This window comes from Gordionus sp. m RMFG-2023, chromosome 2, assembly GCF_954871325.1.
Source record: "Gordionus sp. m RMFG-2023 chromosome 2, tfGorSpeb1-WG-v2, whole genome shotgun sequence".
In the NCBI taxonomy this organism is placed as follows: Eukaryota; Metazoa; Nematomorpha; class Gordioida; order Chordodea; family Parachordodidae; genus Gordionus; species Gordionus sp. m RMFG-2023.
The window spans coordinates 39,121,884-39,139,148 of NC_088776.1; the positions used below are offsets into that span (position 1 = coordinate 39,121,884).

General features: G+C 27.3%; 1 protein-coding gene across 3 annotated transcripts in view; it reads left to right on the top strand.

The window, feature by feature from the left end:
- The window catches only part of LOC135925583 (transcriptional regulator ATRX homolog), a 60,063-nt gene that overhangs the window by 28,947 nt on the left and 13,851 nt on the right, over nucleotides 1-17,265 (top strand). For 2 of the 3 annotated variants that reach the window (XM_065460984.1, XM_065460986.1), the window contains exons 11-16: nucleotides 1,278-1,682; nucleotides 1,810-2,033; nucleotides 3,931-4,182; nucleotides 8,842-9,096; nucleotides 13,636-13,813; nucleotides 15,006-15,383. In XM_065460984.1, the coding sequence (XP_065317056.1) occupies nucleotides 1,278-1,682; nucleotides 1,810-2,033; nucleotides 3,931-4,182; nucleotides 8,842-9,096; nucleotides 13,636-13,813; nucleotides 15,006-15,383 (1,692 nt within the window). The remainder of the gene's footprint in view (nucleotides 1-1,277; nucleotides 1,683-1,809; nucleotides 2,034-3,930; nucleotides 4,183-8,841; nucleotides 9,097-13,635; nucleotides 13,814-15,005; nucleotides 15,384-17,265) is intronic. The other variant, XM_065460985.1, reaches the window with a different exon arrangement.

Here is a 17,265-nt window from a genome sequence, read left to right on the forward strand (position 1 = left end):
ATGATATTGGGTTACATATATGTTTATCTTATAAATAATATAATGAATGTCGTTAATGATATATCATCTATGAAGTTCACTGATCCCATTAATTCATTTATTAATACATGAAGCAAATTACATCTACTAGCAAGATGGAACTTCTTGTCAAACTCAATATCTACAAAATCTTGCGAGGATCATAAAATCCATCTGTCTCTTTTATTCAGATTTCAATCTATTGAAAACATTTGAGGTTTACTCAAAGGAATCTTACATAGTAGCGATCTAAAACAAAAGAATCTTTGAATAATAAAGAGTTTAAGGAAATCAATATATAAAGTATGTGCCAGAATCTTATTAATTCAATGCCACAAAATATAGCCACATTTATAATTCCCAAGGTAGATATAACACAATTTTAATATATATTGCTAAAATAATGGTATTGGAGTGTTTATGATTATTGAAATTTAAATAACTTAAAATAATAAGGGTGTATTAGTAGTAGATCAAATGAAACCTTCAGCATATATTATGATTATTCTTTAAACTAAACGATAGTTTTTAAAAAAATCTTATACAATACAATTAACATACAAAATTAATTAAATGCCGATATTAGAATCAAGAATGATAAAATTCAAATTAATTAATCTAAATTTGAGATTCACATGAAAGCGAATAACAGATAGATAAATTTCACTAGATTTTCTACAGTATGAGAATAAAATTTATTGGATAATAATGTTACACTAATGGAATAGTCGGTGTGTATTCCTGACTTTAAAATCTAATTGGAAATATTATGGGAAATTATGAAATGATCTGAGAAAAAGTCTGAAAAATATCACCAGACCTTGATTTAATCAATGCCATTAGAATCCTGGCAGTTATTAGTACGAAACGAGAAGCTGCTTGATTTTAACTTAAACTATTCTAATATGTATTATAGCAAACATTATTTTTTAAATACATTTAGTGAACATTGTGTTGGTAGAGATAAATATTGTATCCATATTTCATGTAGTTTTTATTTTCAATAATAATCAAATTTACTTATGTGTTAATTTATATCATCTTTTTATATATTATATTTATTAAACCTTTTTAAAGTGGTTATTTTTATTTTGTAATTATGTTCATTTTTTCCAAACAAATGACGTCGGGTAGTATTTCTAATTTAAAAAAAAGGTGTGTAATTGATTTTTTTTATTATTTGAATGAACCAACCTCTACGGATATTTAATATATATTAACTTTATGAATAAAAATATGCATAAAACATTTCATATTAGCGAATGGACTATACAACCCTCAAAAACGACCAATTATCAAATAATACATTTGAAATTGATGCCCTCACTCCAAAATATGAATACATTGTGTACGTTAGGCTGAGCCATAAACAAATTCAGATGTACAAACATTACCTTCAATCCAGCCTCGAACATAATAATTCGACGAGTTCCGCTAATGATAATCTGATGGAAAACACTCATAAAAGGTCTAAAAAGGTTGGTCAGACTTTAACGGAAAATGGCGAAAGCGAAGATGAAAACATGATAATATCGGCCAATATATCTGGAAATAAATTCAGTATTTTTATATGTTACCAAGAGCTCTACAATATCATAGTTCATCCTTGGCTTTGTCCCATGATGGAAGCTAGGAGAGAAGCCGCCAGGATATCCAAAGATTACGTATATTTTTTTTGACAAGTGAAACTTATTTTTCGGAAATAATTATAGGATTTATATTTTACACTTTTCTTATGTGATCTGATTGCGTTTACCTCCTTTCATTTAAAAAAAATAAAAAAAATATCAGTCTGACAATGAAGAGACCGACGAAGAGGTCTTGGGTAAAGATAGTTCTTCAGAATCATCTATGCAGACGATATCGAGTGAGGAAAGTTTGGAGTATATTAGTGAAGGAGATTTGTCTAACTTAGGAAATCACAAAAGACGGAAAAAATCCAATAAAAATCAATCCAAACTAATTGATGATGATTTTCCTCCGTCTACTCGCAGGCTCACGAGAAATACTTACAAGTATTGGGAAATTTCTTTCATGATTTATAGATTGTGAGCATGTTAATTGTTATAAGCAGGGCTGCTTGTTCTATTTTCTTTTATCACTGAAAGTTACTAATTTTATTTTGAAGATTTCCTGTTATAATAATAATTATTATAAAAAAAATCATTATTTAAATATCTGGTTATAATTAGATGCAATGGGCGGGTAATAGCCAGCCCACGTCTGCTCATTCTACGGGCTAGTGGGCTAAAAGATGTTAAACAATGAGCGGGTGAGCGGGCAAAAAATATTTATTAGAACAATGGGCGTGTTAAATTGAAATATTTTTCGTGCTAAATGAGCAAAACAACTTCTATTTATTTAAATTCTGTTTTTTTATTTCATAATATTACATTTTAAGTTTAAGTAAAATTATATTAGAATAAAATAAATGAACCAAACCGACTAATAAAATAACTTTTAAGCAAGTGAATTTTTTGGGCCCATTGCGGACCTCTAGTTCTAACACTTTTGGTCCTTAGGAGTCCCCTCGATTACATCTAAAAAACCTTTAAATATAATTTTAAATATTTTTTATGTATTACGGTATATATATTTTTTTTCATGTTAATCGGATGGCATTATTATTTATGGCGGAGAAATTCTAAGGTTAGCCATCTTATTTCCTTTGAAAAGTTGCATGATCATGAGCGTCTCCTGGGTTAGGTTGAATTACTTCATATCATCTCTGAAGCTTTAATCTATTTTTCCTCTACAAAAGACATTGGCAATCCTAAGACAAATATTACTCTTCTATCGTAACTTCCTCATTTGCGTTCTCTCTAATTTAGCCAAATGAATATATTTCACTGTACTGTTTCACTCACATATGCAACTCCTAAAGTTTCATAGATATTTATCTTTGTAGGCAACCCTTTTTGTGGCTTAGGATGGGTGAGAATATACAAAATCTTTTCTATGTGTTCATTATCCCTTCTACCACTGCAGAATCAGTTCTCCTATCAACATTTAGCATACCTTCCAAGTAAAATTTTCAACTTTGTCCAGAGTGATATTTTTTGTGAAGCAAACGTTTGATTGATTTAAATCTTTTACTTTTGGCTGTTTTTAAATTTAAAAAAAAATCGATTTAATTATAAATATATATTCTAGCACATGCAGATTCTTAACCTTTGAATTTCAGTCGCCATTTTTAATTTATATAAAAAATTAATATAAATTAATAGTAGTTCAAAAGATCAAGTCAAAAGTGTCCGAAATTAGAGTATCGTTACTCTATTCATGCTCAAATTCCGGTCAAGCCATATTTCTCAAATTTATAAATCACTGGATAGATTATTTAAAATTGAGAAATTTCATTTCCATGAGTTCCAATACAATATATACATCATAATTGAAAATATGATAAAATTTGATGGGCTTTCAAAGTATAAAAATGTAGTTCTCAAAATAATATTTTTTATTTTATTTTTTTAAATATTTATTGAACTGTAAATGATATGGAAATTTTAAATATCTAACTATTTCTATAATTTTTTAAATGACTAAACCTTTCCTCTTCTGCTCATTGCTCATACGAGAGGTCAACACTAAAATCTATTTTTTTTTACATTTAAATAAAATTGCACAACAGAAGTATTTTTGGAGGTATATAATCATAATAATTTTAAAACGATACTATGATAATTACACGATTGGATACATTTTTAAGTCATTCGAAAACATTTTGACTCCTCCATTATATTACGGCAAGGGATTTGGGATTGGTTAAACCGATCAATAATTTTTTTAAAGAATCGCTCGCTCCCTGTAAAATTGTAGTTCCCGAAAATATTTAATCGCCCAGAATAACATTATAGACCATTTCTATAATAATATTAATAGGAAACTTTCGTTTGTAAATAAAATTAGACTGTATAAACCCATCTGCTTAATTAGAAATACAAATCCCGTGCAAAACGAAAAAATTGAGTTACCAGAAGATGGCACCACATCCTCTACAACTCTCAAAAATTTTACAGGAGATGAAAAATGGTTTGATCAAGAAGAGCATTGGTGGAATAAATATTTATCTCAGTCCGATGCCTTAAACGTTTGTTTGGGTGGTAAAATAGTTCTCTTACTGGAGATCTTGAAAGAATCTGAAGCCATAGGGGATAAAGTGTAAGAAAAATGTATATTTGAAGCACTTATTTTTAAAAAATTCAATTTAAAAGGATGTTTTTTTTTAATCACTAACTTAATTATTCTATAGATATGTGAATGTTTACTCAGAGATGTTATGTATAATTAATAGAATATATATTGCTCATTTGTACATAAAATAGATATATTTCTTGTTTTATACATAATTAAAAGAATATTATCTCTGTAAGATAGAAAATATATAACATATTATATTGATGTTATATTTCATCTCTGGGTACATAATTTTATAAATTTATCATAATGTCGAATTTATGAAATCCTTAACTCCATTTAATTTTATATATTGTCATCACCACTTCAACCTCATAAGTAGCATAGCATTTTTGAAAGTGTTCAGGCAGGAGAGATAAATAAACTATTATGTTATTATAATTGTAAAATATATACTTATTAATAAATTTTAAAATTGTTTTTTTAAAAAAATATTCACATATGTGACCCCTAACGAGTTTTTTTTAAAAGAATGCCCTGGCAGGATGGTATTCTGGCCTTTATAACCTCACCCATTACTGAATAAAATAATTTCATTAGTATCATTAATAAATTATAATTAATCAACAATTCTTGGCAAAAATAGAGTACTCTAGTCCATCCTCTCCTTCATGCCACAAACATTTTTGAGATGTGATTGTACATTGTGAAATTATGAAAACATAATTTACTTTTATATTATACTACACACGCATTTATAGAGGGTGGCACCTTTACCGCTTGTAAATCCACCGAAAGGACACCTACATTAAAGTTAGTAATTGCTCTCTCCGTTATTGTAGCTTTTTTATATTCCTTTTTTTTTATAATTCTCTCTGGAATAGTGTAATTTCTAATGGTTTTATACCAGTTTTTGAGCATTCCATTTTGTACAACTTCCATATAAGATTGAATCGGCTGTTCGAGATACAATTTTTAGAACTTTTTCTACAGTCGTTAGATTGTAATTTGGGTAAATTGGATGAAAATTTTTATTAATAAATATATGCAATCATATTTTAATCGTAGTGCCTGCTCCTTCTAGATAAAGACCAGTTTTAACTATTTTAGTGCATCCCACTTCCACATAATATTGAGCAAGCCCAATTACGAAACATCAACTAGACCAGTGGTCTTGAGAAGCATTCCTTTGCACACTTGCAACGTTCCTCATTCTTCTTTAAATAATAGATCAACGTGGCTTTACATTAGTGTTGTTAGATAGTCCGATTTGGGTCGATTTTTAAAACAATCCATTTATGATCTTTACACATAATTTCTATGTTAAATTGAATTATAGGCATAAAATATCAACAAGGAAACTCACATATTTTCTCATAACCCAATCTATTTCAGTTCAAAAATTCTTCACAATTTCTGAGTTTTTTTTTGGGTAATTTTCTTGTCCTACCCCTGTTTCATTTTCATTATTTACATTAATATTCATAAAATTAATTAAATTTCTGAATTTTCATGATTGGATAAGATACTGGATATCAGAGAAGCTATCTAAAATAATTTGGGCAAAAAAAATATTTATAAGAAGGAACATGAGTTACAAGGTTGTAATTTCATTTTGGATTTTATTTTTTTTAAAAAAAATCTGAAAACAAGTAATTTTTTTTAAACATATCAGTTACGAGGTTTTGACAACATTAAAAATTTGATTTACAATTTTAAAAAAAATATACAAAACTAAATATTTGGAAAAATATCAGTTATGAGGTTTTGATGACCCTTTTTTTTGTCGTCAAATGTGAGGTTATGTTATATAATAATTAAAAAAAACTTATTTTTATTGGAATGAGACACTACTTTTTTAGCAGATGATAGCTGACTTAATGGACCATTTATCTAAATAATTTATTTTGAAAAAAATGCTACTTACGAGGTCTTGCAGTGGTGACGACGATATATAACTTTTTTAGTCTTAGTATGTTTTTCAGAAATTTAGTTGCTTTTTAAAATATACATAATAATCTTTTTAACACTAATTATATGACAGGAAGATTATTTAAAAAAAATATCATTTTGTATCTGAAAGTGGATACTATTTGAATAAATAAATTTAAATAACCTTGAATTCACAATTAGTAAGACAGCGAAGAATACAAAAATAGAGCATATTTTGTATACTTCTTCCCAAAATCACGCTAGTCAACGCAGGGTACGGTTTTAAATATATTCAAGAACAGGAATTTTTAGATATGTAGACACCTTTTTAATTAACGATAACTTATTATATTTTTTTCTTTATTAATTTATTATTTAAAAAGATAATTTAATTTTATAATATAATTGAGTAAATGCAATAAAAAACAACAAATATCCACTTTATAGATGTCTTAAGCAAATGAACAAAAAATCCATTTTTCAAATAGTCAGTTGTAGACCTATGCGCCGATGTCTCAATCGACGGCGGCGGTATTTTTTAATTTTTTCATCGGCGTTCGGTAGCGCGATATTTATTTAAAAATTTTTTTTAATGAATTTAATTTATAAATCGATGTATACATTTTTTTTTAAATTTATTTGGGCGCTCTTTTTTAATTCATTTCTTAAATTATTTCCTGTCTCACTCCAATAAATTTATGTATTTTCTTATTCTCAGAAATAGACTAAGGAATTGCATTTTTACTAAAATCAGTGACACATATTAGTAATATTCAATTGATTTTTATTATAACAAATTAAAATATAAATTTGGAATGCAAGCATGAATTATTTTTTTAAATAGAACTCCTCTTCAATAATATAGATCTCAGATAATATGGTTCCCCCAATATGCTTTTTGTGTCACATTTCTAGTTGCCAGGGTAAAATATTTTAAATCAAAATATTAATCTAAATGATGAGGGCTAAATGTGATATAATTTCGACGCTTGAAATGGGTCCATAAATCAAAAGTGATAGAACAGAATTTTGGCCCAGAATCACAGATTTAAAACATATATCTTTATATATAAATAAACATCATCTAGTACACCCCGACAATGGTTGTCCTATTAGGAAATTCAGACGAGGAATATCATCTTATATTTCTATTTTTTTAGGCAATATATTTTTTAATAATCATTTTATTTAAATTTGAAACCTTTGGAAAATCAGTCATCTCTTTATTATTTATAGAATCAAATGGGAGTAAATTTAACCAGCACATCAAAACATAATTTCGCCCTTATTAGATTTCATATTTATTTTTTAAACATTAAAATAAGAGCTGGAATGAAAGAAATAAAGAAGTTGATTGCATTTTGAACTTTCAAAATAATGTTTACATAATTAATTTAATAAATTATAAATTTAAACATTAAAAAGATCTCAAAAATAGGGCGGACAATAAACAAACTAAAAATTTAGTTGTTTTGAACTTTCAAAATAAAGCTTATTAAAATTAATTTTATAAACAATTAAAAATTTTTGCTTCATCTTTGTGTTGGCTTTACAAACATTTTTATGACTTTGTATGGAGTTATTATTAATTTTTTCTGATATTCTATGAACATAAACTAAGTGCCGATAAAGGTATATTTTTACTAAAGCATTTTATTTTATACGAATCTTCCTTATCTTTTCCCCCCAATTTTTAGCAAGGTTCACAATAAATATAATCAGGCATTATTGTGCTTTTCTTATTTTCATTCTACAAAATAAGATTTCCAAAATACCTCCAAATATAACTTGATTTATGATTAGTAGAGGAGTTGTAATTTTATATTTGTATATAGGGTGGTTTAAAACGTGCAAGTCCATAAAAATAATTCATATATGTATTGTTTGTGGAAATAAATATGATGTAGGAATGAATGTAAATGATATACAATATTCTACTATATATAGCAATAGAATACAAATCATATTTTAATTTTATTAATGTTGACATTCAAATTCGCCGCCGCCATAAAAAAATCGGCAGCGAGCCAGCTCGTGCCGACGATCTCAATCGGCGGCTGTTCCGGCGTAAATAAAATTGCCGGTGGCGCACAGGTCTAGTCAGTTTTAATCTATCAAGCTTTCTATCAGTACTTAATAATTAATATAAATTTGATTGGGACTCAAAATTTAGGCCAAATTAAGGAATTGCCCGAATTACCAGTTTTAGTCAATTTTTTTATGATATAATGATTTTATTTCTTACTTGATTCCTATTCTAATGTGCTTATTCACTATAAAAAAGACGAAAAGTGATCTAGCAATTTTCTGTTGAATTCATGACAGACCAGTACCCTCCCCCCCCCAAGAAAATTTATAGAAGACTCTGGTCATAACATTAAAAATGTATAGTATAATATTGAACTAAAAATGTGTGTAGAGTGCCTAAGTTTCAGGCAAAAATTTAAAATATTATTTTTAAAGAAATAGGAAGTTTAATTTAAATTTATTACAAAACAATTTATGCCGGGCTCGGGCCAAAAAAAAATTAAATATACAGGGCTATAAATAAGTATATGAAGGATTATGTTAAAATAAGAATGTGAATAGAATTTATATTGAAATAGTTTGACAACGGATATAGCTATTAAAAAGTTTGTAAGAACTAAATAGCTGGCAATCCTAGAGCTAATACATGCTTCTTTGATTAACCTTATTATTTACTTATATCATATTTTATATAAAATTAAACACACCAAAACTCATACCCAGATTGCTCTTTACTCAAAGCCTCACGACATTGGACTACTTGGAAAAGATTTTATCCTATATCAATAAATCTTTAGACGAGACACTATCCAAGGACGAAATACCTGACCTAAACCCTAAAGCAAAAAATATATTGACTAAAGGTTGGACCTATAAAACATGGATTAAAGGGTTAGATTATTTTAGAATGGATGGTTCCACTTCCATCAATAGTAGGTTTCAATCTACCCAATCCTTTAACGATTTAGACGATATGAGGTATTTCGATATTTTTAAAAATTATTTTATATCAATTTAGTCTCTTTCTTTCTACATATCGGAAGGGAAAGGATAATGTTAATAATTATTATTTATTTTTAATCATTTTTTGGTAAGTTATATAATATACATACCGATAAAAAATAGAACTCATTTTTATATCAGGACTTCAGTTTTCCAAAATTTTATGATCATTTTAGTGTGGGGAAAAATTTTAAACCCGGTTCGATACAAGACAGAGCGGGTTCGACAAGTAGTGTTCAGTTTAGATTCAGAAATTGCAATTATATTTCTTAGAATTCAGTTGAAATTTTTAAATAAATTTATTTTGTTAAAATATAATTTATCGAATTTATAAAGTAAGGATTATTTATGTTATGTATTAAGGCGTTTAGACAATAAAAACTGAATAAATTATCTGAAATTTTTTTACAAAAAATTCCCCTGTATTTTACCTCATACAAGTATCTTTTATGATCTCCCTTAAAAATATATATGCAAGCGCTCATGTATGGTTTAATCTCGGAAATCATTAAGGCATGTAGTTGCTTCATTATTCCACAAGAAAAATTGTTTCTAGCATCGATAAGTTGTTATACATACCATTTTGAAACTGAGTGAGTCGCAAAATCCGCCCGAAAACTAATATTTATTTCGGGTTGGGTTGAATCAGAAAAAAATATATCAGGTGAGTTTCTTGTTTGATAATATTTTTTATAATTTTGAATTTAATCAGTGATATCAATGAATCATGGCTCGATTGTATATATATATTACATTTTATATTTTAGATTTTCGGCTGGTTTTCTTCTTACGGGTTGGGTCAAATGAATTTATTTCTTGCAGGTCTCAAACTACACAAAATATTGGCAAAGTTTTTTTTTGTTTTATTCGGAATAAAATTTTTCGTTTGTTACGATCTCTTATAATAAAATGAAAACTACGATTTAACCTGAATAACCTTTTTTAAAAAATATTATCTTATAAGGTATAACGATGACAATACCTTTAGCGGCGGTGCAAAAATGAACTGGACGGCTTTTTAAATTACCTAGACTAGAGGTCTGCATTGGAAGGGCAAAAAATTTTGAAAACGTGCAGGTGGGCAGGTGGATTAAAAAAATTTAAACTGGGCGGGTGAGTTTGCGGGTTAAGAAATTTAAATAATAGGCGAGTGGTTTAAATTTTTTTTAATCATTTAAGTAAATATTAATAAAAAATTGTTCTTATAAACTTTTTTTGGATATTAAAAATTAAAATGTCCTTTTTTGGTATAAAAAATATTTTCTCTTAAAATAAATAAACTTTTTTACTACTTTGGTGGAAACCAGAGTTGTTAATCGCTACTTTTAAAAGTAGCGCGCTACCGCTATCGCTATTTGTCAAAAAAATTAGCGCGCTACCACTACGCTAATTGTTAAAAAAAAGTAGCTCGCTATTAGCTACTATTTTTAAAAAGTAGCTTAGGCTACTTTTTAATAAAAAAATTTAAAAACAATTTTTTTTTATTTTGCATATAATGTTTGTATTGTAAATAATATATAAAAATCAACATTTATAAATATTAAAATATAGTTTTGATTATAAAAAAAATTTATGTAATAAATTTTAAATATTTATGGTAATTTGTTGAATTTTAATAATAAAATCATTTCAATATTTTATCCTCAAGTCTAGAGCGACGATCAGAAAGTATTAGTTTTGCCTTACTAAATAATCTCTCTGTGTCTCAATTATCCTCACCAAATATTCTATATTCATATTAAATAGAATAAATTATTCATCCCGTTTTTAATAGAAATGTGTAGTGATATTTATTAAAAATGGAGTGGTAAAATCATTAGGTTGCTATTCTAAATTTTAAACCTCAGGAATTATGATGTAACTACGTAAAAATATTTTATCAAATGAATACATTGAATTCCCTGTACTGTATATAAATTGATGGATATTAATCAATAAGAAATAAATATAGTAAAAATCTAATCATCCATGAAATATTCAATAACCATATCATATTAAATGTTAAGCTCAATGACACCGTGCAATGAAAACTAATGAAATAATCCATCTCTGTTGTAAATTTTATTAGTTAAATTCACTAAATTTTTTATAATTTGATATAAATTATGATATAATATTACTAAAATATGTATGTGTTTATATTTAGTTAATAAATATTCTAAATATAATGTGAAATATTAAACAACTTTTAAATAAATACTGAAAAATTTAATTAATAACTTAACTATTACTTGATTTAATTTTATTACTCTAAATATTTTAAAAATTAATTTATAATACTGAAGGCCTTCAGCTAATTGGACCCATTATCGGTCACCATCTTGCAAACTTTATTATGAATCCTAAAAGATTTGTAGACGTCAATAATTTTATTTTCAAGTACATCGTATGTCTGGCATCCTATTATCCTTTTGAGGGCTAATGCTACTGATCTTCTTTTTAAAGTCCTAGGGTCTAGCCAATGGCCTGTGATTCCCAAATAAGCTCTAAAAATATTTAATCAGATCAGTTTATAAATATAAATAAGTGTTTACCTTCTGTTATATGTCCAACTATCTGCCGTGGTATATATATGAGATATCTGATAATTCTACTATTAAAGCATCTTTCATCACTTTAAACTTATCTGCTATTTTATTCACAAGTGTCTGGCGACATAAAATAGCTGTATCAGGTGATAAAGTTTTAAACATCATAGTAAATGATGGATTATCAACCAAGGACATTGGCTGAACTGTATCAATTATAAAATCCACAATAACTTTATCAGTTAATTTCTGAGAAATATTAGCATTTGTATTATTAATTAATTTTGTGTGAATGGAATTAGTCTTTTCAAATTTATTTAAATGTTGTTCAATTTTCTTAAAACTATTAGCATGAACAGTCTTATAAAATAAATATTATTATTTTATGTAAAAATGATAATTTACATTTAGGTGTTTCTTGAGGTTATAGCTACTGGATTGATTTAAGGAAATATTTTTTTTACATTTTGTATTAATATTTAACTTGAAAAATTTTTGAAATCTAGGGAATGGGAAAGTATTGCTATGAATATTATTTTCTTCCCTGGTATCTTCCATTTCATTAATATCATTGTCTGACTCTGATTCACTTTCAACGATTTGGATATCCATTTGCGATGCCATTTTAAATTATTAACAGGTGATTTAGGTTTATAATACAAATTGAAAATATTAATTACAAATTGAAAATATATTTCAATTTCAAAATTAAATAATAAATCATAAAAATTATAATTAATTATGGTATTATATTTAAATTTTCATGCTTATACTTACATTCATTATATTTTTTAAAAGTAGCGCGCTAAAAAATTATATAATTTTAAAAAAAGTAGCCGCTATTAGCTATAGCTAGCAAAAAAGATAGCGCGCTACTTTAACAACTCTGGTGGAAACAATAAGAAAGAGATATGCCAACGCTATAAAGATTAACAAGAAAAGTTTAGGAAATTCCTGCAACTAGTGCTTCTTCTGAAAGAGGATTTAGCATTTATGGAAGTTTTTAGAACAAAGAAGAACATATTTGAATCCAGAAAATGTTGATTCATTATTATTTTTGCATTATAATTACATATAATATCAATTTTATATTTATATTTTTTTCATAAATATTTTATTTGATCAAATAAATCATCCATAATTTAAATTGAATATTTTTTTATGCTTAATATAGTAATTCCCTAAATTATAAAACTTTTTGTAGAGGTGTAATGCTGAACTTTTTTTATTAGATGCTTAAAAAATTGAAAGAATGGGCATATAAATTTTATAATAGCGGGCTTGGGTTTAAATTTTTTTATAAATGGGTGATTAATGGGCGGGCGGGTATAGATTTTTTTTGAAAACTATGGGCAGGCGCGTTAAAATTTTTTAAAACATTGGGTGGGCGGGCTTATTGTCCAAAACCCGCCTTATGCAGACCTCTAACCTAGACCTTAAGAAGGGGGGGGGGTAAATTGGAAAATAAAATTAATTAGAAAAAGGAATTATAAATTGCATAAAAAAAATTTATATACAATAATCATATTTTAGCCGCCCTTAAAATAGTTTTGCATAGACCTGCCTAAAAAAAGTTATATTTTGAGGATATAAAATAAAATGATAAGCCTTATCTTAAACTATTAAAAAATTTAAACAGAAACTATTCCCCGCATTACAGGACATATTGTTTGTGCAATGAAATCTTTTAATTATGTATAACCCTGTCACTGACTTTGACCCATATTACTTAGATAGGCTGATAATTTACTCATTAAAATGCATTTTGAATAACCCTTGAATTCAAATCAGCTGGTGACACGCCATTTTGATTTTCCTTATTAAAATTTTATCACTAAAATTGGTAAAGCTGATATAGTCAAAAAAATGAGGTTTATGAGACTTGAAATTAAAACGTTAACAACGGGAAATCATTATAATCTTGGTTATACTACATATAATTATATACAATAATCTCACATTTTTAAAAATTTATATAATACAAAAGGGCGCGTTTCTATATGATATCTACAAAAGCCGGATCTCTGGGTGTCAATTTAATTGGCGCTAGTCGTATAGTATTGATGGATGCTTGTTGGAACCCTACTCATGATACCCAATCAATTTTCCGGGCTTACCGATTGGGGCAAACTAAATCCGTCTTTATATACCGGCTTATAGCTCAAGTGAAATTATAATCAAATTATTACGAATGAGCAAATACATTTTTAATGGTGTATTCATGGATAAACGTAATTTCAAATCTGGTATAGTTTATAATCTCTTTAGATATATTAATTTTTCTTTAGTATTAATAATTCTTAAATTATAATCCCTGGAATTAAAGATAAATCCGCAAATACTTGGTACAAAACTCTGGTCATAAATGACTTGAAACTGTCCCCAGTGCCAATTTTGGTCATTTGCTATCCGGTGAGGATCTGAGGGTGACCATAGGATATAGACTTGGCTGTGACCTATGTTTGCCCCTAATTGTAATGGGTGCGAGAAAGACTCAGATCCTAAGGGCCGACATTGTCTATCCTCTTTATATTATAAAGGATAGTTCAATTGCCATAGAGATATTAACTTTATGATTTCGAACAAATTAAGGTTAGCTAACTATCCCAACCTTCTGACCCTTCCACTTATCCCTGTCTGATGGGAAAGACTAGATTGGCTCACCATTCTTTGGTATAGAGGAAAACACCTTACTTAGGATTTCACTTGTATCTCCTAATTTTCCTCTAACCCAAACATTTGATCCGATTATTACAGCTGAAAAGGTAAAAATAAGGAAGTACTGCCACTTTTCTGATTTTCACTGTATCCCACTAGTTATTTCTACCTACCAATGCGTTCCTAGTCCCTTTGGCTATCATTTTTAAAAATTTTCCTTAAAAAATTTTCTCAAATTAATGCCCATCATGGATCCTCTTTTAAAATAATACAATCAACTTAAATCGCCGTGTTTCGAGGCCCATCTTAGTTTCCTCGGATCTCAATGAGAACCCTTTTTGCCCCCCCCCCTCCCCGATTTTTTAAACCTTCTTTTTGTCCTATAATTGTTTACCTAATTATTATTTTTTAATGTTATTTTAATATAGATTTATATATCATGCTATTTTTTTATATAAATAAAGAGATCATATTCATTAAAACAAATAAGTAAATAAAAGTGATCTCATTTAAATATTTTAATTAATATTTTTTCGCATCATAAACAATATTAAAATTATCAAGACTTTTACTTTTTAATAGTAATTAACAAAAATTTGATTGGGATTCAAAATTTTGGCCAAATTATAGAGTTGTTTGAATTATCAAGAGCCCAAATTCGGCAAGTTTTACTGTATTTGAAATTTTTTTTTATTACAGGGAACGATGGAAGAACGAATTTACGAACGACAAGTGACTAAACAATCCTTGTCTCAACGGGTTGTCGATAAGAAGCAAATAGCCCGCCATTTCACTTTCGAAAATTTGAGAGAACTCTACTCTTTCGAGCCCGACCTCGATCAGGATAATGAACGAGAGGAAGAAGTTGGATTGGAAAATAAAACGCGAGAAAGAAATGTGGATAAAATAATCGATACGGATATTATCGTAGAAGATGGAGTTGTGCGAACTAATAACGAATCTAAATTCGAAAATTTTATGAATAGTGAAAAAGGTGCCGTAACTGGATTTAATGATATTCTTAACGCGGAAGATAGAGTTATAGTCAAAAAGTATCCAATGGCCCCCATACCGAAGGTAAATTTGTTTTCGTTTCTTATAAATGCATTAATGCTAGAACCATTAACTATTGAGAAATAAATTGGGGTTCAAGTTTAAAATAGTTACTTATCATGATCAAAGCTTAACAAATTTTATGTGAATAAAATATAGTTTTAAAATTGGCATTTTTGTAGACTCATCATTTACCACTCACGATATTGTAAATTAATACGATTTATTGGAACCGAGATCAAAAGCTAAATATATATTAATTATCACATTAATATATTAAATAGTAACGAATTGGGAGTCTGGTTTTGCCGATATTAACTTAAGTCATTCAAGATATTAAAATTTAGTTTTAATTAAAATATATTTATTTTATATCTTAGTTCCTCCGAACAGTTTTTTCTGGTAATGGTTTTTTTTAAAATTTAATTCATATGTTGTATTTTTTAAGTTTATACTGATTTTACCGAAAATGTACCTATCCTATGTTTGAATTCTTTATTAATTTTTCCTAGGACTGTACTGATATTAAATATCGGATAGGCGCCGATATTCCGATATTTTTTAAAAATTTAACCGATACCGATTTTATGCATATTTTTATTTTAACACATTTTTTATTTATTCTTAACTAATTTAACTCTCATAATAAACCTTCATAACTTCTATAAAAAGTTGTAAAATAGAATATTTAATTTTTTTACATTATTTTAACGATAGAAGAAGCAAAATATATTAATAAACTAATATTTTAAAAAAATTACCCAAACTTTTTGTGTATTTTTATTTGCCTATTGTTTATTCCATTCTTTTTATAATAAATCATGCGAATTTAAATATCATTAATTAACAAAGTTATCAATATTTTATTTCCGATCGATCATCGTGATTATTTGAGGGTTAAACTCAAATGTTTTAGACTTTAGCAAACTTGCACGTAAGTATTTGGCAATCAGTCTTCAGCAGAGCTAGTAAACGGATCGATTTGAGCCGGTTTTTAAAAGTGGCTTACTCAATATACCCAGAAAAATATTGCATAGATCTCGAGATTTCTCTAATACATGTCTAAACTATTTGTGGCATTTATGACCAAACTTTAGATTTGCGTAATATTTTATGGATAAAATATTGAATAAATCGGTTCAAATCGAGCCGTTTAACTGCACTAGATATAGACGGCCCTCATAGAGAAATTTATCAGAATAACTTGAGGCACTTATCATTATAAAGATAATTATCCAATATTATCATTTTAATTTTTTTTTCATTATTTATTAATATATTTTATTTGTTTTTACATTTTAAATAAAGATACAAAGTTTGCTATACAAAAAATAATAATAAATTTATGTAGTGTGCTGGCATATAATTTTATACTTATTTTATTAAGGCTAAAATGGATAAGTAAAAATTCTGATCATCAAAGAAAAATATGGAATTAAAATCTAAGAAATTATTTACTGTATATCTTATAAATAAAAGACATTCTACAAATTTAAAGATATGACATATTTTTAGAATTTTAAAACCTTGTGTGTCCTAAAGCCGACTTAATACTTAATAGCCAAAAAAGCAAAAGAAAATTTTTTTAAAAAAAAACTAGAATAAAATACGATAATACAATGCCACCAAATACTTAAAACAAAATAGGGTATCTACATCAAAAACATATTAGTCTATACTAAAAAGTAGTGCTGTAAACATTTCTTAAAAAATCGAACACGTTCAAGTTTACTTTCAAAAAAATTTAAATTTAATATAAATAAACTTATATTTTTTAATACAATATATTAGCCATGTTAAAAAATAATACGGCATTAGCTATACTAAAAACGCCTTCTACAGGGGCAGATGAGGGGATTGCGGTATTATCGTGGAGAATTATTTAGAAACATTTATTGTTTTGTTA